General features: G+C 49.2%; 1 protein-coding gene across 5 annotated transcripts; it reads right to left on the bottom strand.

Annotated features, from left to right (window-relative positions):
* TMEM268 (transmembrane protein 268) lies at window positions 1–26,929 on the bottom strand. Of its 5 annotated transcripts, none has more exons than XM_061426628.1 (10): window positions 26,840–26,929; window positions 23,457–23,643; window positions 18,018–18,127; window positions 15,410–15,517; window positions 14,537–14,686; window positions 10,949–11,059; window positions 8,948–9,028; window positions 7,884–8,069; window positions 3,354–3,572; window positions 1–3,245 (listed from the first exon to the last, which is right to left on the bottom strand). In XM_061426628.1, exons 2-9 carry the CDS (start codon window positions 23,563–23,565, stop codon window positions 3,393–3,395), a joined length of 1,035 nt encoding a protein of 344 aa, XP_061282612.1. In that variant the 5' UTR covers window positions 23,566–23,643; window positions 26,840–26,929; the 3' UTR covers window positions 1–3,245; window positions 3,354–3,392. The 5 variants fall into 5 exon arrangements, with proteins under 5 accessions (XP_061282612.1, XP_061282608.1, XP_061282610.1 ...); XM_061426624.1 differs by lacking the exon at window positions 26,840–26,929 and adding an exon at window positions 26,585–26,670; XM_061426626.1 differs by lacking the exon at window positions 26,840–26,929 and adding exons at window positions 25,469–25,650; window positions 26,585–26,656 and having other exon boundaries at window positions 1–3,572.
* Between the last annotated feature and the right edge of the window lie 759 nt (window positions 26,930–27,688).

Genomic DNA, 27,688 nt, shown 5'->3' with positions numbered 1-27,688 from the left:
TAATAATGACAGCCACAATTTATTGAGGTTTTACTCAAGTTTGCAACTCACAGTTGTAAGCACTTTACAGTATTTTTCCTATCATTTAATCTTCACAATCAGTTGCCAGGTAGGCACACTTATCCCCACTCCACCTTTGAGGACTGAGACCCAAGGATGGGAGGCACCTCCCCTAAAGTGGCAGACCCTGGATTTGAATACATGCAGCTCTGGAATCCAAGCCCTCCGCTCCCACTTCACAACACAGCACCATCTTCACCAGCACCATACTTATCATTAACACAGAACCTTGAAACAGCCCACACGTTCTTTTATGGAATCTCATCTTCACAGCAACCTTGTAAGGTCTAGGCAAGACAGATCACAGAACTTTCTAAAAGAAGAAATGAGGCTTGAACGCAAAGAGACGTATCTTGTGGGCATACCTGAATGGGCCCATCTGCCGGTGAGACCACCAGAAACTCTACAGAGAGGGAAAGGCAGGAAAGAACACATCAAGGGCCCTTTAAGGAGAAACTGCTGTTTTCTCAAAACACACACATTTTTATTCTCTATTATTATACTTACCAGGGCTTTGTGGTTGGATGATAAACGTGGGCTTCTACTGGTCACATTCACAGCCCACACTTCCTCTGTGGCAGGTAGAAGAAGGCAGTGATCACTTTTATGAATAAATCTCATTAAGCAAAGCAGGCCACAGCATTGGCCGAAGAGAAATGCTTAAAACAGCCATTTCTAAGAGCTGGTCTATGCTCATGCTTTCTCTTCTCTGGCCCAGAGAAAATGGTCAGATTCATCTCTTATATGGTAAGTCAGCCACATAATTACAGTTCATGTTCACTAGAGTCATTTATAGAGTAAACTGACATTCAGAGAGGTTAACCTAGCCAAGGTCACACTGCTAAGAAGAAGCAGATCTAGGATGAGAATCCAGGTCTCCTGCAAGCCTATCCAAATGATGATCAAGTCTGGGCACCTTATCTGTGTGAAGCTATAGAACCTTTCTACATGTAGACAAAGGCATAACAGACAGAAAGGCCAAGGGCAAGAATGGAACAGAAAATGCTGGAACTTTCCAGATATTTGACTTTGAAAGGGCCAATTAAAAAAAAAAGGAAAATCCAAGCTACCCATTATAAAGATGCATAAACTGAGGACCAGCCAAAAATTACATAGCTAAAAGTGTTAGTTCAAGACCAGAACCCCAGTCTGTGCCAACTGTACTCATCATTCAACTGAGTACAGAGAGTGTTTTGCAAAAGCTACTATTGAGGTGACAGCACTCGATCTACAGGAATTTCTTTTCCTTAGCAGGTCTAGGTCATACACAAAAAGTATAAGTCTTTGTCCTTGAGGGGTTTATGGGCTAGCTAGAAAAACAGGCCTGTGCACAGGAAATCAGAATTAATAACAAAACGGCAGTAAAGGCAGCTGCTGCTGCTAAGTCGCTTCAGTCGTGTCCGACTCTGTGCAACCCCAGAGATGGCAGCCCACCAGGCTCCCCCGTCCCTGGGATTCTCCAGGCAATAACACTGGAGTGGGTTGCCATTTCCTTCTCCAATGCATGAAAGTGAAAAGTGAAAGTGAAGTTGCTCAGTCATATCCAACTCTTAGCGATCCCATGGACTGCAGCCCACCAGGCTCCTCCATCCATAGGATTTTCCAGGCAAGAGTACTGGAGTGGGGTGCCATTGCCTTCTCCGGTAAAGGCAGCAGCTACATCAAAAACTCAAAGGAGGAAATTCCCGGGGGGCCCAGTGGTTGAATCCCAAACTTTCACTGTAGAGGCCCAGGTTTAGTCCCTGGGCAGGGAACCATCCAGCATGCCATGTGTCACAGCCCAAAGGCAAAATAATAATAGTAATTTTTTTAAAAAGAGAGAATTTAAGGGAGGCAGAGTCAGGAATTCCCTGGATGCCCAGTGGTTAGGACCCAGTGCTTCCACCGCCAAGGGCCTGGTTTCAAGCCCTGGTAAGGGAACTCAGATATGCAAGTCCTATGGTGTGGCCAAAGAAAAACAAGGTGAGATGATTTGGATTAATAGATTAAAGAGGTAATTTTAAAAAACAAAAAAATAGAAGTGGCAGCGATGTTGGAAGGCTTCCTGAGGAGGGGTAAGGACAGCTAGGCTTTAAAACATGCAAGGAGGAGGGGCAATATGGAGGAGGAGACTAAGAGGAACAGACTCCCATGTATAAAATAAATAAGCTACAAAGATATACTATACAACACAGGGAATACAGCCAATATTTTATAGTAACTATAAATGGAGCATAACCCTTAAAAATGAGGAATCACGACATTGTACACCTGAAACATACATAGTATATCTTACATCAACTATACCTCAATTTTAAAACATCTTTTTTAAAAAAAAAAAGCATGCATAGGAATCCAACAGATGCAAAAGAATAGCTATGTCAGTTCAGGAAACATTTTCAACCTATGAAGGATTTTTATGGGCGATGAGGCCAAAATTGCAGATAATGGCAAAGTCTTCGGCACTGGGGAGCCTTTAAATGCCAGGCTGGGGTCTTTAGATTCGGGCCCAGGGAACAATGGGTCTTCATATTTTTTCAGAAGCAGAGCACCTGGAAGCCTCTGAGCTCTTCATGGAATTCCACGAGGGAGAGATCTCGCTTCACTGCAGGACAGCGTTAGTGTGAGGGAACAGGACTGCTGTTCTCTCTGCAGTGAGACCACACCCACAGGCATGTGTGCCTTGGAACAAAGTAAGTCCTCTAATCAGACAGGATCAGTCTCTTCCAAATCTCATTAGTTACATACTGTTCGTTCCTTCCTTCTGTCTCCTGAAGGCCTGCGTGCTAGCAGACAAGCCCAAGTGACATCGTTTTTCAGAAAATGTAGGGCAAGAACAACTTAAAAGTGGAGAACATTCTGAGAATTTACTTCTTTGCTTCAGACTGGGAAGGGGGCATCTTATAATTTAAGGGGCTCGAGGCAACGCCACACAGAGCAGAGTCCTTCCGGAGTCTCCATCTGACGCGAAGCAGGTGAGGACCGGAGCATCGCCTGAGAGCCAGCTTTGGGCCCACTTTCAGCCCCGTCTGGTCATCTTCACATTTTCGGGGCTCACCAGACAATGAAAGGGATGGGCGAGGGGCCCCTTCCACTCATGCCAATAGTTCTAAGCAGCACAGAAAGTAGCTCAGAGTGGGACCATCGGCTTCTGCAAAGGCCAGGGGTCAGCGTGGACTGTCGACAAGCCATTTTGGTGCAGGGTCCTGGAGTGAACACCGGATCCCCAGTGCTGACATGACTGACAGCCTCAGGGCACCCCAGAGCCTCGCCATCAGCCACCCCGGGGCTCCAAGGCCTCCCTGACCTCTCACCTTCAGTCCTGGAGGAAGAGGAGTACCTTCGTTCCAAGGTCACCTGGTCAAGAATGGGCAGCACCCGGTGCCCAGGATGTAGGCCTCTATGAGCTGGCAGGGGCACGGAATCCTTGGAGAGTCCATGTGTCGTGTCCCCAGTGCCTGGGGAAGCTGAGAGGTCACGAGGAGGCGGGTGTAGTAGCCACCAAACACTGCCAGCAGCTGCTGGGCCATTTCCTGGAAGAGGCAGGGAAGCAGAGTGAGGCCCACAGAGAAGTATCTAAAGAGTGAAGAGAAAGCCAAGTGGTCCTCGGCTTTGACACTGGTCCCGCAGTGACACTCACTAAGAAGAACCCGGCCAGGCCCTCAGCCGGGGTTCTTGCAAGATGCCTGAACGGGTCCGGAACTCTAGCTCTCAAGCTCTGTGGGACTACTGCAGTCTCAATTTCCTCATCTCCAAGGTGGGTAACCTAACTGCTAGTAGGCGATAATATGCACAAAAAAGCTTCCCTAGCGGCTCAGACGGTAAAGTATCTGCCTGCAATGTGGGAGACCTGGGTTTGATCCCTGGGTCGGAAAGATCCCCTGGAGAAGGAAATGGCAACCCACTCCAGTACTCTGGCCTAGAAAATCCCATGGACGGAGGAGCCTGGCAGGCTATATAGTCCATGCGGTTGCAAAGAGTCGGACACGACTGAGCAGCTTCACTTTCACTTTCAGGCACAAAAAAGCTAGGGAGCACTACAGAAATTACCATTAGCTTATAACAGCCAATTGCACACACACAGAGAGACACCCTGTCTCTTTCTCTCTCTTCTTCCAGTTGCAAGTGATTTTGTAAAGTACAGAGGTCAAGGTAACGCACCTGAAGAGAAGCGCCAGTAAACGGAGGCAGGGTTGGGAGAATACCCCTATGACGGCAGATTCTTCAGTTTACATAGGGTAGTACCTGCTGTATTACTTCAGGCTAGTATTCCTATATTAAAAGTGCTCATCGAGGCTACCAGATCACACTTCTCTCCTCTATGCTGTGTGAGCCCCCTAGAGAAAATAAAGGATGCTCTGATCCAGGGAAAGCGGGGTTTAGGGCCTGACTCAGTTGGATATTTAGGAGCAAAAAAAAGCTGAGCCTAAAAGCGCGAGGGGACCGTCCCCGTCCCACTGAGAACCTGCCTTCACTTCCTGTCCTCATGCATGTGAGAGGAGCAGGTTTCTCTCCAATAAACTACAATGCATCATTTCACCCTGTTCACGCATTTGTTTTTGTTTGCTTGTTGGCTGGCTGAGGCCAAAGACCTCTTCAATCAGAGGTGTGTGTACAAAGGATCTGACACAAGACCAACACAGTATGATTCCACTTAAAAGAGACACACACAGCAATAAATTCAGGAAGCCCAGGTGGCTCAGCGGTAGAGAATCCACCTGCTGATGCAGGAGACCCAGGTTCAGTCCCTGAGTCCGGAAGATCCCTTGGAGAAAGAAATAACAATCCACTCCAGTATTCTTGACTAGAAAATTCCATAGACAGAGGAGCCTGGTGGGCTACAGTCCATAGGGTCGCAAAGAGTCAGATAAGACTGAGTGACCAAGCACGTGTGTGTGTGTGTGTGTGTGTGTGCATGTGTGTGTTAGTCGCTCAGTCACATCCGACCCTATGGACTGTAGCCCATCAGGCTCCACTGTCCATGGCATTCTCCAGGCAAGAATACTGGAGTGGGTTGCCATGTCCTTCTCCAGGGGATCTTCCCGACCCAGGTATTAAAGCCAGGTCTCCTGCGTTGCAGACAGATTTTTTACCACTGAGCATGCACACACAGCAATAAATTCATAGAGACAGAAAGTAGCATGGTGGTTCCCAGGGGCTGGGGAAGGTAAGAGAGTTTGTATTTTAATGGGTATGTGGTTTCAATGATGAACAATGAAGATAAAACGGGTTTGGAGGAGGATGTAGTGACGGTCGCACAACAATGTGAATGGACTTAAATGCCCTTGAATCATACACTTACAAAGAATTACGGTGGGAAATTTAATATTGGGTATATTTTATTGCAGTGGAAAAAAAATTTAAGTAAAAAAAAAAAAAAGAATTGGAAAAATTGTGTTTACTGCATGCTCTTATTAACACATTTGGTCTCCAAAGTTCCATCCACCTGTCTGGCAGCTGGGATTCCAGGGAAGATGCTCTAGCTCCTTAACGTGCAGCACAGCTTAGGTGGTAGCACCCAATAGAACTTTGGAGCAGGAGGAAATGGAATTCAACAGAGATGCATATAAGATTTCAGTATCTAACTGCAATTTAAGGAGATAGATTGATGACAGACTGGCTGATAAACAGATTTTAAAATGACCCAAATACTTATCAACATGTTCATGTTTAGGTAGGCTTACCATCTATGGACCCACAACTACACATCCCATGGAACTACACACAAAAAATACCAAGACATTTTTTAAATGGGGGGGTACCTAATAAGTATTTTTTATTTAAAATGTTATATTTATTTTCCTCTTTCAGAGATCTTTCACAGTCTGAAGGTAATGCAGTAAGGTGTGGGTTACACCCAGGCTGTTTATGTCGGTACAGTTAGGCATCAAAAAAAGTGGGAATATCAGCTCAGCCACCCTGGGACAGACCAGAAACAAGTCACTTCACTTTGCTGAGCCATTTCCTCAGCAGCAAAAGACAGAAAATCGAAACATCTTTCTGATTGTGCTAGAGTAAGGATTTATTAAAGGAACTTATGGAAAGAAAGCCCAGTGTGCAGTACTCAATAAATGCCATCAATATCACTATCATTATTCAAAAAGCAGAAACTAGCTCTGTTGGATCAGTGTTTCCTTAGAGTTGTCCTTTGTGCTAGAAAAATGCTGAAAACATCAAATAGCCTACCACTTACTAATTCAGATTGAGCTTTGCACCCATTTACTTCAAAATTGATTAACATAAGCAAAGAAACTCAACAAGAAAATTTGCCTCCTGAAAATCATAGGCTGGTTTCTGCCCTGGATTCTGCCATATTCTCCCTTGTTATGTGACCTTGAGTAAGTCAGCTGAGCCCCTGGAAGTTTATTTCACCCAACAAGAAAAAAGGGAAAATAACCCATATTTTAGAGGAAATGCTAAAGAATTTTATGCATGACAAAAATCTATAAAAATGTAAGAGGTCATTATAACTATTTATCTGCCTTTCACACATACAGGGTTCCTCCTGAAATAAGACAGTCTGGCCCAGGCTGAGACTTGGGCATCGATTGTACTTTCCCTCACTACGTTGTAAGGGCAGCTACTTTAAAAACATGTGCACAAGCACTGAGACTTGATATTCATGACAGGAAATTGTATTACTATTGGTTTGAGTGAATTTGAAAAAAATCATTTAAAAGACCCATCATAGTTAATAGGCTATTTCACATAAACCCAGACATGCATGCGCAAGAAAGAATGTGACCTTATATTTTCAGCTCTTTGAAGAGATTAATATATTTATCATTTTCTCTCATAATGGTCCTATTTGCAGGCTCCCCACTCCCCATCCATGCAAAAGGGAAAGTCTGGACTGGACTAGACTTTTCATCTCCAAATCTAGAGGCAAAAAACCAAAGGCAAGTGTTCTCCTGTATCACACCCTGCCGGAGATCACCCCTCACGGCTTGTCATCCAAACTGTCTGTCCTCACGGTGAGAAGGGGGTTCCACAAGCTGCAAACCATATTACCAGACTTCTGGTCTACCAGCTCTTAGCCATCCCAAACAAACAGCTTAGCTAGCAGGACCCAACAGAACTTTGGAGCAGGAGGAAATGGGAATTCAACAGAGATGCACATAAGATTTCAATATCCAACTGCAATTTAAGGAGATAGATACATTGATGATAGATCGGTTGATAAACAGATTTTAAAATGACCCAAATATTTATCAACATGCTCATGTTGAGACAGGCTTACCATCCATCAACACGCAACTACACATCCCATGGAACTATACAAAAAAATACCAAGATATTTTTTAAATGGGGGGGTACCCAATAAGTATTTTATATTTAAAAATTTATATTTATATTCCTCTAAGCTATCTTTGGAGAAGGCAATGGCACCCCACTCCAGTACTCTTGCCTGGAAAATCCCATGGATGGAGGAGCCTGTAGGCTGCAGTCCATGGGGTCACTAAGAGTCAGACCCGACTGAGCAACTTCACTTTGACTTTTCCCTTTCATGCACTGGAGAAGGAAATGGCAACCCAGTCCAGTGTTCTTGCCTAGAGAATCCCAGGGATGGGGGAGCCTGGTGTGCTGCTGTCTATGGGGTCGCACAGAGTCGGACACAACTGAAGCGACTTAGCAGCAACAGTAGCAGCAAGCTATCTTTTAAACTGCTGCAGTGAGGAAAAAAAATATTAAAAAAAACTAGTAGGCTGGAAGAGGTGTATTGTCCCAACCAACTCAGTAAAGGCACGTCCCAGGAATCTACAGTAGAACTTGAGAGCCATGCACGGACTCTATGCAAACACCCGGTGAAGGAGGGCGGCCCTACCGGCCCGGGTGCCTGTTACCTCCGGCTCAGCCTCAGGAACAAGCTGGCGAAGTTCAGTCTGCATGAGCGGCTTCTCCGTGGAACCCGGACGGTCGGGCAGGAGAGGAGTTTCCTCCAGCAGGTTCTCTGGCCCCTCGTTGGCTGTGGGGCTTACCCCAGTCTCCATGACAACACACAGCTGGCTCAATCTGCTTCTCAGCAAGGACTACAAAGGAAACAGAGAGGGGCTCAGTGGTGTCCTCAGTTGGGTGGATGTAGGAGGCCAGGTGGCTAGCCAAGCATCAGACCCACAGAGGATGGGTGGACTGTCTACAGATTCAGATGCTGACCTCAGGAGACCCTGGAGCTGAGCCACATTGGAGAGATCAGATAATTCCTGCAAAAATACAGTCAGAAGCACTTTTCCGTCCATGCTCTCATCTGTTCCTCAGCGTAGCCTGGGACATGGAAATCTTTACCCATATTTGCAGATGAGCAATTGAACTCAAAGGCCTTCTCCTAAGCCACACAGGGACTAACTTAGCTGGATCGGGGCTAAGCCACAATCCTGAATTCAAGACCAACTACAGCACTTTCGGGACCGAGGAAATGGGTCCCATGAAAGAAGCACAGGGCTCGAGGATGGGAGGGCTGGGCTCCGAATCCAGCATTTCCAGCTGGCTCTGGGCCTTCTCAGAGCCTCAGTTTCTGCTTCTGTGTAGGTGAAGCAAAATCTCCCTGTTCTTCCCCAAAACACTGAAGATTCTAAACAAGGGAAAGTCACTTAAATATATGGTATTTTCCTCTGCCAGAATCTTTATCATTGTTGTTGTGATAAATGAAATCTATTATTATTTATTACTATTATTATAATTAAAATAAACATTCACTATAAGAAATGTGGCAAATGCAACTAGTTATACAGGAAGAGAAAAACAGCCATAATATCCTGGGCAAAAACAGCCATGATTCCACAGAGGTATTCTTCCTTCCAAGTAACTTTTTCCTTAGACATTTTCCCAACACTGAGATAATGCAATCTATACAATTTAGCCTCCTGGTTTATTTTCTTCTTTTGCTTTTCACTTAAGGTATCTTACTTACTTCTTGGCTCATCTTCATCTCTCGAATGTGATCAGACAAAAACTGCGCACAGGTCTCCAGGTCAAAATAGACAAACCAGAGCTGGGGAGAGAAGCAGTCATGACCACAGAGGACAAAGCCCGCCGGACCTTGAACTCTCCATCCCCAAGACGGGCCTCACCCCCTGCCTCCTCCCCACAGGCCCGCCCTTCTGGGGATGACCAGATTCACCCTGGTCTCAGATGGGAGCCATTCTGCTGTCTCTGAGTTCCCCTACATAGCCGATCCCCTTTGGATGACTGGCAGACAAATGGCTTTGTGTGCAAAATTCGGAAACTGTCAAACCCTGTCCCAAATGGCTGAAGTCCCATCTCTCTCAAGTCACTGAACATCCCAGATAAACTCTGGACCATCCTGGACATCACATATCCACCTGGGATGAATGCATGTATGTACCCCCTCTATCCACAGTGGTTGGGATGCCCTTCTGTCTGGAACCTAACAATCAAACGAGTGAAACCCTTCAGAGCTATCACCTCCACTGTCCGTGGCCAGGTCAGAGGTGAACAACCTGGGGGCTCTGGAGGCAGGAGCGGCTAAGAAGTCTGCTGGCCCCTCGCCATCACCTCCCGTTCCACCTCCACCTCCACAGTCCCCAGGAGGCCGGGGTAAACTCAGCCAGGTGGAAATCCTCCATGTTCACACATCACAACCTGAGTTCTGCAAGAAACCACTGGCGCCTGGCCCACGCCCCTGGCCATAGACCCACTCCTCTGGATCTCGGGCCTCCCTCTTCCCGGTGAGACCCAAGGTCACATCTCTCCCACTACCTCACCCCCAAGGGAATATTTGGATTCCTTTTTTACTTTTTATCATGAACATATATACACAGAAGAAGAGCACAGGAAGTCATTAACTTCCAGTTACCCATCATCTTGGTTCAGTGATTATCTCTTCATGCTACACTTATTTCACCTCTACCCTCACCCATTACTCACCCTGGACCCCTCTATGCCGCACATCCCCCCCCAAAAAATCCATTATATCACCCCGTCTCAAGATGCTACTTTGTAACTGAAAGAACCTGGTTTTTTAAAAGATGTGTCCACTCCTTAGTCAATCCAGCCAGCCAGCCATATATCCAACTAACACTTGCCAAGTCGCTCCTCTGTACCAAACGATAAAAGAGGATTTAGAGGTAAATGAGGCTGAAAAGACCCCCAGATTCAAGAAGCTTCTGATCTACACTATCACGCTTGACCTACCAGTAGTCTAGTGATCAAGTTCACCCTTGGTGTCAAGCAAGATCCCTTTACATCCTACACCATCTCGGGCGTGCTTCGTAAACTCAGGACCTGCCTATGTCTGTTCTCTGCCATCGCCTCAGTACCTAAAACAGTGCCTGGCACATTGTGGGCTCTCGGTAAATATTTTGGGGATGTACAGGTCATGTGCCCAATGGGCTTCCTACCAAAGACCACCTGTACCCCCACCCCGGGCTCCCACTGGGTGAGATGCAGGCATGACACTGACTGAGGAGATGCACCAATCCCACTGGCAGAGCACAGCCAGGATCGGGAGCCCTGAGCCTCATCCAGCCCGGCTGTGTCCCAGACACACTGCGTGACCTCCTTCTGGTCGCTTCAGATCTCGCATTTCCCTGGAGCCAAGGAAACAACCAAGCCAAGGGCACACAGCCTTCAGGGTCTGACCTGCCTCTCCAGGGACCTCACCTGGGCACTGAGGGCTTGAAACAGGGGAGGCCCCATCTCTCTGCTGAATAAATGTTGAAGGCAGAATGAAGCTTGGCTTCCTTCAAACTGTCCTTCCAGCCCTGCCTTGTGGAGGTTCTAGGCTGCTGCTAACCACAAAGAGAGAAGTCTCCAGAAGGGGACACAGGAGCAGGGAGGAAGGAAGGGCTGCTGATGCCGTCTCTGTTAGCAGACCCGGGCAGACACTGCACAGACCTGGGGAGCCCGGCCTCAAAGCTCCCACAGAAGGGGTCGCTCGATGACGCAGTACCTGAATCACACTCTGGCAACCTTCCACCGTGTCTGTAACCCCCAGCAGCACCCGGTGTCTCAGGAGGGCTCCGTTGGCAGCTGTCAGCCTGAGGTCTGTGTTGGTGTTGGCCTAGAAGACAAACGCCAGCCTCACGGCCTGAACTTCATGTTGTCGGGGCACTCCTGGGCCCAGGCAATAACCATGCACTGTCCCAGCCCAAGACACCACGGGACAATCTTGGTCTTTAAGACACAGCCACTGTCTCCCCTATACAACAGACTGTGGGGTTGTTGGGACAATAAATTCAACAGTGTCAGCAAGCCTGGGGTGAAGCCCAGCTCCGCTACTTCTGGGTAGTGTGGTCCTGGTCAGCTGTGTCCCTTCTCTGAGTCTCGCTTTCTCCAGTTCTGAATAAGGATAAAAAGTGTCCCCAGCCCTTAGGAAGGTGGTGAGATTGAATTGAGACTGTGTGTGTGAAGCACTTCACCCAGTGCCCAGGACACAGTCATATGCCACAGGTATCTGCAGGAGGAGGGGCTCCTGCCTCTCCCAAACAGGGGAAACCAAAGCGGTGTGTACAAATGCTGAGGCTCTCAAGGATGTTGTGTGATGCAGGTTGAACACAAACAGTCAGAGTGACGACGGTCAGGGAGGGGGATCTGCAAGGTCCTGAGTAACAAGGGATTTGAGAAGAAGTCCTTGAGCTGAGGCTCAAAGGAAGACGTAAGGAAGGCTGTGTGACCACAGACCAGTTACTTAACCTCTCTGAGCTTTGGTTTCCCCACTAGTGAAGAGTTAATACGTTATATAATACCAGGTAGGATTATGCGCTCCCCTTGTGGCTCAGATGGTAAAGAATCTGCCTGCAACGCGGGAGACCCAGGTTCAATCCCTGGGTTGGGAAGATCCCCTGGAGAAGGGAATGGCAACTCATTCCAGTATCCTTGCCTGGAGAATTCCACGGGCAGAGGAGCCTGGCGGGCTACAGTCCACTGTCTCACAACGAGTTGGACACAACTGATCAACTAACGCACACACACAAGTAGGAGTACAAGCACGCTGCGTGTATCACATCATTTAGTTCTCCCGGCAATCCTATGAGGAGCTACAATTATCATCCCATTTTACAGATGAGAAAACTAAAGCCCCGAGAGGTTAAGCCATAAGTCACCCCAGGTTGTAGGGCTAGCAAATGGTAGGGGTATCCTGCCTTCTTGTCAGGTTGTTGGGCATAGATATCAGGCCCCAAATACAGAACACATAATAAGTGCTCATTAAATGATGGCCATATTAGAAAGTAAAGGATCCTGGAGGATCAAAAAACAGCAATGAAAGAAGAGCCATTATGCACCTGGGGCCTCCATGCTGCACCTACGAGGAAAAACAGTTTTGTTCATCTCTCTGCCCTATGCCCAGCACATCCCCTGGCACTGCTGAGCCTTCGTGAATACCAGCTGAATAGGAAAGAAACAGAGGAAGGAGGCAGAAACCCACAGCAGGCCTCCCTGAACTGCCTCCCTGAAGCACCTGCCAGGCGCCAGATATTTTTCTTGCTCCTGATAAAGCAGAACACTTAGCATTTTCCCCCTCCCCAAGAGAAGGTTCTTGTTGCAAAAGCAGCCAGTTCAATTTATTTTTTTATAGGCCAAACACAAGACCATGAAAGCATTAACGGAGCCCAAGGGCAGCATTATTTTGTCAGCCTCATCTCGAAGCTCAACAAAGATCCTTTCAGAATGATTGAGCCATAAAGTTCCTATTCGTTCCTGTGAGCACAGGCGCTAAATGGAATTCATACCCTAAACTCTGACCACATTTCCTCACATCCCGCCCTCTCCTCCTGAGTCAGGCAAGAGTAGAGTGTTTACTAAAGGTCTCAAAGTCCATCTCTGTGCCAGGTGCTGGGGAGCTTCCTAAAGTAGCTAGGAGAACAGTGGAGGGGCTTCCCTGGTGATCCAGGTGTCCAGAACCTACCTACCAACGCAGGGGACACGGGTTTGATCTCTGCTCCAGGAAGATCCCACATGCTGCAAGGCAACTAAACCTAGGCGCCATAGCTACTGAGCCCACACTCCAGAGCCCATGCTCTGCAACAAGAGAAGCCGCCACAATGAGGGCCTACGCGCTGCAACTAGACAGCAGCCCCTGCTCGCTGCAGCTAGAGAAAGCCATGTGCAGCAGTGAAGACCCAGCACAGCCAAAAATAAACAAATAGATTTTTTTTAAAAAAAGAAGAAAGAATGACGGTGGAGGTGTGGTAGGCAGAATAATGACCCCCCAAGGCTGCTTAAATCCTACCGCACAGAATCTGTGAATTTATGTTATATAACACAGAGGAATTAAGGTGGCAGATGGAATTAATGATGCTAATGAGTTAGCCTTAAAATAGGAAGACTGGCCCAGATTACCTAGACAGCCCAAAGACCCAGGGATCAAACCTGAGTCTCCTGCATTGCAGGCAAATTCTTTACCATCTGAGCCACCAGGGGAGCCCTAAAGTCATCACAAGGGGCCTTAAAAGTGGAAGAGGGAGGGAGAAGACTCAGAGTCAAGAATGTGAGGACTCAATTCACCACTGCTGGCTCTGAAGATGCAGGAAGGGGCCATGAGCCAAGAAACGCAGGAGGCCTCCAGAGCTAGAAAAGACAAGGAAACAGATTCCCCACTAGAGATTCTAGAGAAGAGATAGCCCTACCCTGTCAAAACTTTTAAACTACAGAACTGTAAAACAAAACATTGTTTTAAGCCACTACATTTATGGTTATCTGTTACAGCCACAGAACACCAATGCACTTGGGTATTGGTCCAGAACATGGTTTGGAATCTGAGCTCCTGGCTTTGAATTCCAGCTCTGCCATTTATTAGCAGCATGACCTTGGACTACTCCTTGGGCCTTTTGGAGTCTCAAGTACCTCACCTGTAAAATGAATATAAAAGACTCTACCCAGAGATTTACTGGGGGGTTCTGAGTTAAGGTATGTAAAGCACTTAATAGATGATCTACCACATATGAAGCGCTCAACAGTAACAAAAGACTGATGCTGAAGAAGCAGAAGACAGTTAGCAAACCATGCATTAAGCCAGAGGTATCAATCTCCTTTGTGAATGAAGGCACAGGAATCAGAGGGTTCAAGCTTTGAACTCCCAACTCTGCCAGTCAGACTGGGATTGGCACAAGTTACCTAAACTCCCTGATCACCCACTCTTGGCCTCAGAGGTCGCTACTGAGATTAAAGGTGATGCAACTGTCAACTGAGAGCCAGGCTGGAGTCCACCCACGCACACGGCTATCGCAAGCACACAGGCAGGGGAGGCGCATGGCAGGGGAGACCCAGTCGCCTCAAAGGGCCGTCCCTGCCACTCCCAGACTCTCTCAAAACCCAGCCCGCTTCCAAAACACAACACACAGGGATCAGAGGGAAAAACAGAAAGGACCTGATCACACGTGTGACTGGACTTCTTTGAGTCACTGGACACATGGGCCAGGGCGAAGTTTCACAGCTGGGGAAATTCTTTGAAACAGGTGGAAGAAAAGTCTGACTTGGGGTTCTCCTGCTGGTACAGCCTCTCTGGAGGGAGCATGGCTGGGGTCCCCGGAGGGCTCACCTTCCTCTGGTGTCTCTCAAAGATGACCACGAGAGTCAGGGTGAGGCTCGTGGCAGCCAGGGTCACGAGCAGCACGCCTGCCCAGTGGTTCCCCAGGGCGAACATCTGGCTGGTGGAGTAGATGTTGGCCCACACCACCACGTAGAACACCTGTGAGAAGCCAGAGAGAGGGCATGGTCAGGGACACCTGTCCTTGGGTGGAGCAGCTCCACTCCCAGGGCCACCCTCTGGCCACTTCAGACACCCTCTTCGGATTTAGAGAGCTCACAGTGCCAGACAGACCAATGCGGGTGTGGGGGCCTGTGAGAACAAGCCCTTGTTCCTTGTTCATAAGCAGATGGAGAGGCAAGGGGTTAGAACAGGTATTCCAAATTCCTTCTTACTCTGATTTTAAATAAAACAGAAAAGGGCAGGGCTTGGGAGTGAGATGAATCTGAGTCAGAAGCCCACTTTAAATGCTAAGTGGACTTGACATGTTATGGCACCTCTCTGAGCCTCAGTTTCCTTATCCATAAAATGGGGACAATAATACCTCCCTCATGTGGCTGTTATAAAGGTCAATAAAATAACCAAGTCCCAGAGAGCAGAAAGGTCTTCACAAGACCAGATACTAAGACTGGGGTCTCGGGGGTAGGTCTGCAGATTCCCAGTCCCCCATCCTCTGCCCTTAGTAAATCTGCCATCCACCCCTTACATGAGGAGCTGGTAACAACTCTCCCCCATAAACCTCCTCCTACACCAAACCCAGGGCCGTGGGTACTGCTCTCTCCCCGGCAGCCTGGCCACCAGCCCCTAAAGGCGTTACCAGCACCCACAGGCTGCAGGGCGTGGCACTGAATTCAGCAGTGTCTCAGGGGACCCCACCCTCCTTACCACAGCGAAGGCCAGCCGCATGGGCCTCGAGTTGTAGATGATGTATCTCCTCACTTGGGGCTCTAAGAGGGCGCTCTCAGCCAGGCTCCTGTACTGGTCAGCTGGGACCTGTTTGGCCACCCAAGGGAAAGAGACCCGTCGGCCACAGAGAACCATGCCCCTTCTTCCCACCAGCAAGCATGCTGTTTCCAGTTCACGAGGCTATCATGTGGAAGTGGGGTGAGTGCATCCTGGGCTGCCCTAGAACGCAGAACAAGGTGCATGGAGCCCTGAACGGCATCACAGGGTCAGAGAAGGACGGGCCCTAATGGGGAGGCGGGACAGCTCAAGACCCAGGGAGACGTCCAGGAGAGGGATCCCCATAACCCCAGGCTCAGCACCTCACAACAGACCCAGGAGAGCCTAATGGTTAAGGGGCAGGCCCTGGAGTTGACCAGCCCTGGGTCCAAACCTTGGCCCTGCCCCTCATGTGCTGCGTGACCCAGAGCAAGGAAACCCACTTCTCTGAGCCTCACTTTCCTCCTCTGGAACATGAGGGTAATAATTGTACACTTTATAGAGGTGGTGTGCATATTAAACAAGATAATACATATAACACTTATATATGTATTATACCGAAGAAGGCAATGGCACCCCACTCCAGTACTCTTGCCTGGAAAATCCATGGACAGAGGAGCCTGGTAGGCTGCAGTCCATGGGGTCGCTAAGAGTTGGGAACGACTGAGTGACTTCACTTTCACTTTTCACTTTCATGCACTGGAGAAGGAAATGGCAACCCACTCCAGTGTTCTTGCCTGGAGAATCTCAGGGACGGGGAAGCCTGGTGGGCTGCCGTCTCTGGGGTCGCACAGAGTCAGACACGACTAAAGCCACTTAGCAGCAGCAGCAGCATGTATTATACAGTGAGTGAAAGTCGCTCAGTCATGTCCGACTCTGCGACCCCATGGATTTAGTTCATGGAATTCTTCAGGCCAGAATACTGCAGTGGGTAGCCTTTCCCTTCTCCAGGGGATCTTCCCAACCCAGGGATCGACCCCAGGTCTCCCACATTGCAGGCGAATTCTTTACCAGCTGAGCCACAAGAGAAGCCCATATATTATACAGTAAATATATGTATTATATATATATATATACATATTATCTGGACATCCCTGGGAGTTTCTGCTCTCTTACTTGGGGCTTCCCTGGTGGCTCAGATGGTAAAGAATCTGCCTGCAATGCCGAAGACCTGGGTTCGATCTCTGGGTTGGGAAGATCCCCTGGAGGAGGGCATGGCAACCCACCCCAGTATCTTGCCTGGAAAATCCCCATGGACAGAGTACCCAGGTAGGTTACAGTCCATGGGGTTGCAAAGAATCAGACACGACTGAGAGACTAAGCACAGCACAGACTACACAGAGCCGCTCTCTTACTTAGACGGATATCTGTATCTAACTATCTGCTTATCCAAGCCCAGGGCCCCCTTCCAAAGTGAACACTTGATATACAAGTATTAGTATCAAACTACATCAACAGCTATTAATGCAGTCCAAGATACTGAAAACTCACATTTTTCTGCCCGAGCAAAACGCCCTAGAGCATAAAGGTCTTACGAGAATGAACTGCTTAAGAACACAGAATTTAATCATTAGAGATGATAGTTAGGAGCATGATAGAACAATATGCAAACTGTTCACCAGTGAAGAAAACCCCATCTGAAGACAACTGTTTAAGGAAAATGTCCTTTTGTACAAAGGCTGAAAGGAAGCGTGGGAAGGAAAGCCAGCTGTCATGCTGATGTGGGGTGAGTCCTGTCAACTTGGAACGCTTCCCTTTAATGGTGCTAAAATGTTTTAAACCATAATACAATTCTGTGTTAAAGGAGTAAATTCTCAAGTCTTCAGGGTAAAATTAGCATTGTAGCTTCCTTATCCATAAATAATCCATCCCAGGCAGTGATGATCAGACCTCATACTCTAAAGGATATGAGAAGAGTGAGAATCACACCTGTGGGAACTTAAGAGCCACAATTTATTGAACATTTACTATGTGCCAGAGTCAGTGCAAGTGTTCCTAGAGCATTATGTCTTCTCATTTGCACAAAAACCCCAGTGTGTGACCCCAGGCACGGGGACCTAGTCACCTCTGTAGCAATCACTGAGCAGCTGTGATTAAGTGCCCAGCACAGGGCGGACACCCCCAAACACACGTCTATTAAGTGAATTAACTGGCATATCAAGCACAGGGTAGGTGCTTAAAAAAATGTTGTGAATCACTGCAATGTTTAACATGGATGACCAACAAGGACCTATTGTATCACACATGGAACTCTGCTCAGTAACATGTGACAGCCTGGATGGGAGTGGAGTCTTGCGGGGGCGGGGATAGATACATGTTCGTGTCTGGCTGAGTCCCCTCACTGTTCACCTGAAACTATCACAACATTGTTAATTGACTACACCCCAGTATAAGATACAAAAATAGAATTTTAAAAGAACAATGAATGAGCCAGTAAAAAAAAGAAATGTTGTAAATACTGAGATGATAGAATAGATAAGACAGACAGATGGGTGGATTGATGGGTGGATGGGAGAAAAGGTAATAAGGACACAGTACAGTCAGCACTCACCTGAATACCCCAGGTCTGCAGCTGCTCTTCGGCGGCTCCCAGGTCAAATGAGATGGGCGCACAGGTATTGTCGATCCGGAGCACCGTAAGGACCTGGCCACTGCGGAGCTCTGAAAGCAGACAGACGCTTCATGTGGCTAAGCGATAAAGACTTGGGGTGAACCCAGATCTTGATGGCATCACCTCCTCCGGCCTTGAACATTCGCATAGCAAAGAAGGACTCGCCATCCTTAAACCTTCCGATGAAGGCTGCAGGTAAGAGTAAGGGTCTAATGGGGCCCGAAAGAGGGAGATTCCTAGGTTATCTGGGTGAAGTGGAAAGTGTTAGTTGCTCATTCATGTCCAACTTTTTGCGACCCCATGGGCTGTAGCCCACCAGGCTCCTCTGTCCATGGGATTCTCCAGGCAAGAATACTGGAGTGAGTAGCCATTCCCTTCTCCAGGGGAATTGTCCTGACCCAGGGATCAAACCCCAGGCTCCTGCATTGCAGGCAGATTCTTTACCTTCTGAGGCACCAGGGAAGCCCAGATAATCTGGGGAGGGGCCCACTGCAATCACAAGGATCCTTAAAAGTGGAAGAAGGAGGCGGCAGAAGAGCCAGGAGGGCTGTGACTACGGAAGAAAGGTACAGCGATGGCACACCTCTGGCTTTGAAGTGCCAGAAGGCTTCAGGAGCCAAGGCGTACGGGCAGCCTTCAGACACTGGGAAGGAAAGGAACAGTCTCTTCCGGAGCTTCCTAACACAGCCCTGCTGACCTCATGATCTGAGCTCAGTGAGGCCAGTGTCAGACTCCTAACCTACAGAACTGCAAGAGGATACTGCATTTTCTAAGCTCCTGTTAGTGGTCATTGTTATAATAGCCACAGAAATCCAATCCACTAACTTACTGGCAAGCCCTCCCCAGTATCTCAGCACTCATTTGACACTTTAAAAGCATAAATTGCGTGAAAGTAGTACCTCAAAAAGCACATCAACTCAGGCTTATCACAACTTCTCACTCTTGCCCTGCAACATTGCATGGAAGCCAGACCAGGAGCCAGAGTGAGGTTAATCCCCTCAGGCCCAGGGAGGAATGGCAGCAGAAGGAAGCCACACCTACTTCCCTTCTGAGCAGAGAAACTGAAGGAAAGGACTGAGCTCTTCTCTCACCTATGAGGCCCCGGGAGCCACCCGTGAGCAGCCAGGGCAAAGCTGGGGCTGGCTGAGCCCTGAGATACTAGGATCCTAGAGTTTAGCCACTCGAGGATGGAAGCTGAATATTTCAGCACATTTTCTGTAGCTGTCACTCAGAAGAGGAGCAGGACTGAAGGGGTTAAACCACAAACATGTTATCTACTGGCACAGAGCCCAGCTCTGGGCAATACTGGAGTCTTAAATCTCCACCTTCCTGGGGATTCCTGCCCACCACCCTCCTCAATCGCTCCCCCACCCCCTCACCCAGTCCATCCCTGGGCCCTGCCAATTGGGCCCAACAAAATCTCTCCCAGCTCCATGCACCCCTCGGCATCTTCCCCACAACCCTCACCCAGGCTCCCTTCACCTCTCCCTGTACCCCTGTCTCCTAACTGGCTTCTTCAACTGCTCTTCTTCTCACAGTGCATTCACACAGCTGCTGCTGCTGCTAAGTCGCTCAGTCATGCCCGACTCTTAGCGACCCCATGGACTGGAGCCTACCAGGCTCCTCCGTCCATGGGATTTTCCAGGCAAGAGTACCAGAGTGGGATGCCATTGCTTTCTCCGATTCACACAGCTGCCAGGGCACAAATCAAACGATGTGAATCCTCTGAGTACAAGTATTCAATAGGGGCCTTCCCCTGGTGGTCCAGTGAGTTAAGCATCTGCCTGCCAATGCAGGGGTCTCGGGTTCGATCCCTGGTCTGGGAAGATCCCACATGTCGTGGAGCAACTAAGCCCGTGTGTTGCAACTACTGAAGCCCATGTGCCCATGTGCCCTGGGGCCCATGCTCTGCAGCAAGAGAAGACATTGCAATGAGAAGCCCGCACACTGCAACTAGAGAGGAGCCCCCATTCCCTCAACTAGAGAAAGCCCGCCCGCGGCAACGAACACCCAAGCTCAACCAAAAATAAATAAACGAATAAATCTTTAAAAAAAAAGCTAACTTTCAATAGCTTCCCAGTGCTCTGAAGAAAACCAAGCTTGTTACCATACTCCCCCAGTCCTTAGAAGAACTAGCTTCCTGCCAAACTCAGCTTGAAGGCTCAGCCTCATCCTGCATCTTGTCACTTCCTTTGTTCCTGGGACTGCAGTGTTCTCTCCCACCACACGGCCTTTGCATATGCTCTTCCCGCTCTCTCCCTAGAACACATCCCCCTGGCATCACTCCCTTAGACCCCAGTCATCATTTGCATTCCAGTTCATTAAGCCCTTTCCCACGGAGTCTTCCTTGATGCTCTAAACTCTCGCCAGGTCAAATCTGTCTGATAACCCTGCCCATCACTGCCCTTCTCCTTTATGCTCACTGAAGATGAGTTCATGTACACCCAGTTACTCAATCAGCCACTGTCTCCATCCGAACAATATTACTCCCACATGGGTTTCACACATCACTGAATCCCCTTGAACTGGGTTCAGTGCCAAGTATACAGCAGGTACTAGATAAATGTTTCATGTATGAATGAAGTGGGGGAAGCACACACTAAATGGTTTGGGGTTCAAATTGTACGTGAGCCTGTCACTAACAGAGAAACCTTGAAGAAGCCATTTAATTCCTGGCCATCCCCTTACAGGATGATGATATCCACTGCAGAAGATTCTGCAAATAATTAAGACAATGAAAATAAAGCGTTTAGTGTAAAATGGGTGCTGACTAACTGGCTGCTATGGTTGTCATCATTTAAAAGCTTGTCAGAGCACCTAAGTTACCATAAAGCCACACTGGTTTAGTTGTATTGTTTTTATCTTCTCACACCTTGTTCCAGAAAGGATTTCATAAAAATAAAATATAAAAAGGCAAAATTATAAAATAAGATTTTAAAATAAGTAAATGAGGGAAAACAGATAAAAAGAAGATAAGGGCTGAAATAAAAATAGAACAATAAAATAAAATATGAATAGTTTCCGGGGACTGAGCCCTTCCTATGCAGTAGCCACAGTCACAGGGTCACAGTCCTGATTCCATTTAATCCTCCAAGAGCCCTGTGCTTAGTCACTCAGTCATGTCTGACTTTGCAACTCCATAGACCACCAGGGTCCCCTGTCCAGGGGGGTTCTTCGGGCAAGAATATTTGCCATGCCCTCCTCCAGGGGACCTTCCCAACCCAGGATCAAACCGAAGTCTCCCATATTGCAGGCGGATTCTTTACCATCTGAGCCACCAGGGAAGCCCAAGAATACTGGAGTGGGTAGCCTATCCCAGGGGATCTTCCCAATCCAGGAATCAAACCAGGGTCTCCTGCAAAAGCCCTAGAAAGTGGAAAACAATTACTATGGGAAAGGAAACAGAGCCTCTGAAAGGAGAACCAGCTTGACTGGTGGTCCCAGGGGAAATGAAAGTAAGAAAGAGAAGAAGCGAAAAGAAAGAGGAGCACAGAAAAGGTGGCAGCCATGCTGTAGGAGCCTCAGACTAGCCTTTCACCGCACAGCACAGGGTGGGAACCCACACTGCTCCGGACCTCGGGCGTGGAGACTGCGAACTGCTCCCCTAGCCTGGCTCTTTGCACTCTGTGGATGGTGTTTGCCCGAGCAATGCAAAGACTTCTCACAGTGATGGTATCTCTGTTTCCCTTTCAAACCATGAATTCCTGGATTCTTGGCAATAATCTCTCTCATCTGTTTCTTAAAGTGAGAACTTAAAGTCCTCCACTTAGAAATCCTTATTTTCACACTTAAGCTAAAAAAAAGGATCTGAAAAGCTACCAAGAAACATGCATGTGTACAAGTGTGTGTGTATGTGTGTGTGTTCACATACAGAAAGCTATTTCCTATAAAGGGGCAAGAACTGGCTTGCCAAAAACCAGTGCAGCAATGTCTTCAAAGAGCTGAAGGTAAATTATTCCATTCTATTTCATTCTACTGGTATGCGTATATGTGTGAATTGCTTTCCTAATAACAGTAGACATAAAAGGAAGCCTTGTTTTTAAGTTTGAAATCATCTAAGAAACCAGCCACAATATAAAATGCCATCTCCACTTGCCTATGCCCAGCCACTCATTCATTCATTAATTCATTCATTCAAAATACTTATTGAGTTATGACCAACCTAGACAGCATATTAAAAAGCACAGACATTACTTTGCTGACAAAGGTCCGTCTAGTCAAGGCTACAGTTTTTCCAGTAGTCATGTATGGATGTGAGAGTTGGACTATAAAGAAAGCTGAGCACCAAAGAATTGATGCTTTTGAACTGTGGTGTTGGAGAAGACTCTTGAGAGTCCCTTGGACTGCAAGAAGATCCAACCAGTCCATCCTAAAGGAGATTAGTCCTGGGTGTTCATTGGAGGGACTAATGTTGAAGCTGAAACTCCAATATTTTGGCCACCTGATGCACACAGCTGACTCATTTGAAAAGACCCTGATGCTGGGAAAGATTGAGGGCAGGAGGAGAAGGGGACGACAGAGGATGAGATGGTTGGACGGCATCACTGACACAATGGACATGGGTTTGGGTAGACTCTGGGAGTCAGTGATGGACAGAGAGGCCTGACGTGCTGCGGTTCATGGGGTCACAAAGAGTCGGACACGACTGAGCAACTGAACTGAACTGACTATGTGCCAAGCTATGTGCTAGGTACTATAGACACAGGGATAAACAAAGCAATACAGAGCCCCTGCCCTCATGCAGCTTACATTTTACTTAGGAAGCTGGACATTCAACATGTTATTACATAGGGAATTAATTTAATTACAAACTGCTAAGTGCCATAGGGAGAAGCAGGGATATATCAGAGGGTCTAGCTTAGGCTGGGCCATCAGGGGAGGATTCCCCATGGAAGGGATATCTGAACTGAGCTCTGAAGGATGAGGGGAAATTAAGCAGGGGAAAGGAGACAGGGAAAGGGCATAACATGCAAAAGGGACAGCAGGCGCAAAGGTCCTGGGGCAGGGCAGCACGGCCAGGGCAGCAGGAGCCATTAAGGCAGGCCTTGCAAGCTGGCGAACGACAGAAACGGAAACAGAAAGGTCGTGCATCTTTAAAAACCCCTCTGAGACACCACGAAGAGACAATGGAAGAGGCAAGGAGCAAGAGGAAGCTATAGCATCCTAGCAGAGGGCAAGCTAAGGAATTCGGTGACAGAGACAGTAAGTAGCAATGACAGAAATGCCTGGAAACACATCCCCAAATGCCCACCCTTATCTCAGGCACTTCTGGGCCCTTCCACTCACCTCTCCTCAAGCATACTATCTGAGTCCAGCTCAGCATCCTAGGGGCGGGGGCAGGGGGGTAGAGGAGGAAGGAATTAAGGGTCATGACCCTACCTTGCCCCCAGCCAGGAGGGCTTCCCCCAGGCAAGGGACTCCAGCCAGGGGAAGAGGTGGGCAAGGGGCCAGCCGCCCCACCGGGGTCCATCTGCGGTTCACACGCCATAGCAGCACCAGCAGGACTCCTACTTCCCCTTCTCGGAGCCGCAGTTCATCCTGGAGCAGCCAACTCAGCTTCGCCTGCCTTCAGAAAACAACATCATGAGAAACAACTTCAGGCCTGGTCCTGGGCTGGCCAGCTTCCTCAGACTCTCAAGGCCAGAGCCATCACCAGACTGAGGAGAGCCACCCAGAGTCTTTCCTCGGACTGTGGTCTCGTTGATCAGGCTAAGGAACGTTCTCAGAGGGAATGAATAGGAGGAGCCAGAACCCTCCAAGGCCTGGGCTGAGAACTTCCCTCTGGTCTTGGATCTTCTCCAGCTCAGACTCATCCAGGAACCACAGGGAACTCACGAGCTGACCAGACCCCACTCTCAGGCATCTGGGATTTCCCTTCCCGACTGAGTAGAGGATAGGTCTATTCATGACAGGGAGCCTTGTTTATACAAAGCAACAAACTGTTATAAAAAGAAAAGAGCAAGGACTTCAGCACCAAAGGACCTAGATGTGAACCTTCACTTGACCCTCACGTGCTCTGGGATATCCACTGTCAAGGTACTTAGCTCCCCAAGCCTTGCTGACCTCACCTGCAAAATGGGTGCAAGGAGGCCAGCCCGGCATAGCTGCTATGGGGCTACACAAAGCAATACAAGTGTGGCATCCAGTATCCTGCTCACCATCAGGCCACTTCCTCACAGGTTTTTCCCATTTCCCCGGAGACAGAACTGCGAGTCAAAGATGTGACGTGACCCGCCCACAGTGGGGTGGCTGGGAGCTGTGGGGACTGGAGATGAATCAGGCCATCCAGCTCCAGAATCCAAGCCTATCATTCCCACATCTCTGAACCTCGGAACCCAAGTCCGGCTATGGCTGAGCCTCTTCCTTAAACTGCCTTAAAAAAGAGTGGGTGGAAGGAGACTGCATTTCCCAGGTGTGATCCAACAACACATTCGAGTTGGCATCTGAGCTGCCAAGCTATGGGAGGGCAGGGACCATCTCCCCCAAGCCTGGCGCACAGTAGGCACTCCCAAATACTGCTGAATATCAGTCAATCATATCATCCTTTACTTCCTTCCTCTCCCCTGGTACCCCCAAGAGGCATGAAAATAACAGCCCAAGGATGTCTACCCTGTACTTGGCGATAAACGAGGTTCTGCTCCATCTGATTGGGTCTTAGGCCTATGGGACAAAGAGAATCCATGGATCTATGCTCCAGACCAGGAACCCAGGGACATCCTAGCTAGGAACCTGTTTCCCAGAGAGGCTATACTGCAGTCTCAGAAACATTTGTGGGGCCCAGGAGCCCCCTGTCCCTCCTCCAGGCAGAAGGGACCATCCACAAGCTGGAGCTGCCCAGACAGCCTTCCAGACAGCGTGGACGGTTCATTAGCTGCAGAATCCCACAATTAGACGGTGTTTTGGGAAGAAATCCCCATCACCCCAGTTGGCCCAATTAGCCTCCCACAAAGTCCCAAGCAGGAGAAGTCATGCACCTGTAGGCTATTTAGTGTAATGGAGAAAAGCAGCCTGCACAGTCCTGCCACTTCCCACGTGAATGACCTGGAGCAAGTGCCTTGCACCGCCTCGGTTTCTTCACGTGTGCATGGGAATAATGCAACCAGGTTGTTGTGAGGCTTAAAGAATTCAAACTTAAATCACTTGAGAGCAGCAAGGGCAAAACAGAACATATCAATCATTATTTTTACTCCACAGACACTCCCTAAGAATCTTCTGGTGCCAGGCCCTGTGCTTTCTAGACTATAAAGCCAGCAATAAAATCTTGAGTCCCTGTTCAGCCCTCTCTGATGGGTACCACCATCTGGTAGAAAAGACAAACTCAGAGAAGGAGAAACAAGAAACAGAGAAACAGACAATGATCAGAGAAGGCAGTCAGAGGGAGCGGGCAGTACCTTGGATTGAGCGAAGACTTCTTCTGGAGGCTTCTCAGAGCACAGAAGGAGGATCCTGGCTTGGCAAAGGTGGAGGGAGAGAAGGAACTGCCAAGTAGGGAGAGGTACAAACCAGAGGGCAGGATGGGGCCAATCAAGGCGGCCTCTGCTCTCACCCTGTAGCCTCTCATCCAAACTGGAGGCTGCAGAGGGCAGGAGGGGTGTTGGCCAAGGGCAGGTGCTGACCCATCACCCATTAGTGTATTCTGAGCTGCCACCCCCTCTCCAGCTCTACACTAGCCCTAACGGGATAAGGGGGGGCGAGGTCAGACACCAGGATGGAGTCAGGCAGGGAGTGAGCCCAGCCCTGAAGTTCCTCAAACTAACTGGCCATCCACTCCCCAGCTTTCTAACTCCCCTTGCTGATTCCATTTAACCAGACCTTCCAATTATCCATCTTTCTGATTTGGGTAGCAAACCTCTGCAAAAATCTCCGTTTCTGCAGACACTGAGTGCCCAGCATCCCCAGAAGAGCCCCAAGCGCCTCCCTGAGTTGTGTGTGTGTGTGTGTGTCTGCTGGGGGGACGGGGGAATCCTACAGTTTTCACAAGTCAAGTTTTGTTTTGTTAAACTGGAAAGTCCCAACAAGGGGCCGTGATGGAGGGTCTGTCACAGAAGTTTAGGGGTGGAAAAGCCTTCAGAGACAATAGCTCCAAGCCCTCCATTTTACACGTGAGAAAATTAAGACCCAGAAACGAAAGTGAACCATCCAAGGTCAAGGAGCCAGGTTGGGGGATGGAGCCACAAAGGAACCAAGCTCGATCGGACAGGGGATGTTCGGCCACCTCTGGCCTTGGCCTGGGCGGCTGAGTCTTGATCCAGGGTCTGCTGCCCCTGGGCTTCCCTCCACCCCCGAAATCAGCCCCCCGCCCCTCTCGCCCTCCCCCTCCCCCTCACAAGGGCCGCCGGAGAGCGGCTCCCACGCACAACAGGGGCCCAAACTCAGCCCTCGGCGCCCACACCAAGCCAGGACCGGGGCACCCAGGCGGCAGCGCGGCTGAAATCTGGACTCGCGGCCGCCCGCGCCCGCGCCCGCGCAGACACAGGGGCGCGCGCCCCGGGCCCGCGCACACTCACCCGTCCGCGCCGCCGCCGCCGCCCGCACCACCGCCCCCCGGGGACGCGGAAGGTCGGGGGCACCGCCGCCCCACCGCGCCGCAGCCTCTGGGCACCGCCGCCCGCGCCCCGCCTGCCGCCCGCGCCGCCCTCCCGAGTCCCGCCCCCGGGCCGGGCCGGCCCCGCGCGGTCACCCCACCGGGAGGAGCCGCCCGCAGGGCTCGCCTCCGGGCCTAGAGGGAAGCAGGTTCGCGTCGGAACCGAGCTGGGAGCTACCTTTCATCAGCCGGGCTCCCTCCCGGGACGCGGGGAAGCGCCTCCGCCCTCGCCGACCACGTGCGTTGCTTCTGGGGCTCTCGGGGAGGTGGGGTGGGGGGACCAGATCCCGGGCCGGGATGAGTTTCCGCCCAGCTCTGAGCCTCGGTCCCCGGATCCTGAGAGCAGCGGCTTGCGTCTGAGGTCCAGCCCGCGTCTGACAATCATGGGACCCGATGGATGAAGCAATATTAGGAACCAGAAATTCCTCAGGGACTTGTTTTTTAATGAAAAATTACATGTGCATTGTATTAAGAGCATCGGTTTGGGGATCAGGCTCCCTGAGCTCTCAGCCAAGTGTCTCCGATTTTTAGATCATCTTGAGTATAGAGTTTTCCCTCTCTGTGCCTTAGTTTTCTGTTAAAAACAAAAGCAAATTATTCTGCTTCATGGGATTATAAGCTTTAATGAGATAATCTGTGTGAAATGTACATAACTGCAGGACCAATGACGGTGGCCACCACCCGCACCTGCATCACTCGGGATTTCAAGGGGTCTACAGTGAAAAGTACCTCCTTCCCTGAGGTTTCTGTAGACGGCTTGTGGACGGGTGGGGTACACTGTGCATTTATACAGAAGGGAATCTGTTCTATTCTTGCTTTTTCTTTCAGCTGAGTTCCTTGGCATTCACCTCATTCCAGAACACTCCACTCTGGTTTGTTTTTAAGGGGGTACATAAGACACTTCCGTATTTTGTAGGTGTGTGTTAGTCACTCAGTCAGACTCCCTGTGACCCCATGTACTGTAGCCCACTAGGTCCTCTGTCTCTGAAATTCTGCGGACAAGAATGCTGGAGTCGGCTGCTATTTC

The sequence above is a fragment of the Bos javanicus genome, chromosome 8 (genome assembly GCF_032452875.1).
Source record: "Bos javanicus breed banteng chromosome 8, ARS-OSU_banteng_1.0, whole genome shotgun sequence".
NCBI classification, from domain to species: Eukaryota; Metazoa; Chordata; class Mammalia; order Artiodactyla; family Bovidae; genus Bos; species Bos javanicus.
The sequence above is the reverse complement of the archived record's forward strand: the minus strand, read 5'-3'. Positions and strand labels throughout refer to the sequence as shown.

What these genes read in the sequence shown, in the direction of transcription:
- TMEM268 (XM_061426628.1), bottom strand. Translation starts at nt 23,565, where the DNA reads ATGGCGTGTGAACCGCAGATGGACCCCGGTGGGGCGGCTGGCCCCTTG. An exon ending in TTGAGAGACACCAGAGGAAG is followed by an intron (nt 11,060 to 14,536) that starts GTGAGCCCTCCG and finishes TTTGTCTTCTAG; the next exon opens with GCCAACACCAACACAGACCT. An exon ending in GTTGCCAGAGTGTGATTCAG is followed by an intron (nt 9,029 to 10,948) that starts GTACTGCGTCAT and finishes TTCTCTCCCCAG; the next exon opens with CTCTGGTTTGTCTATTTTGA.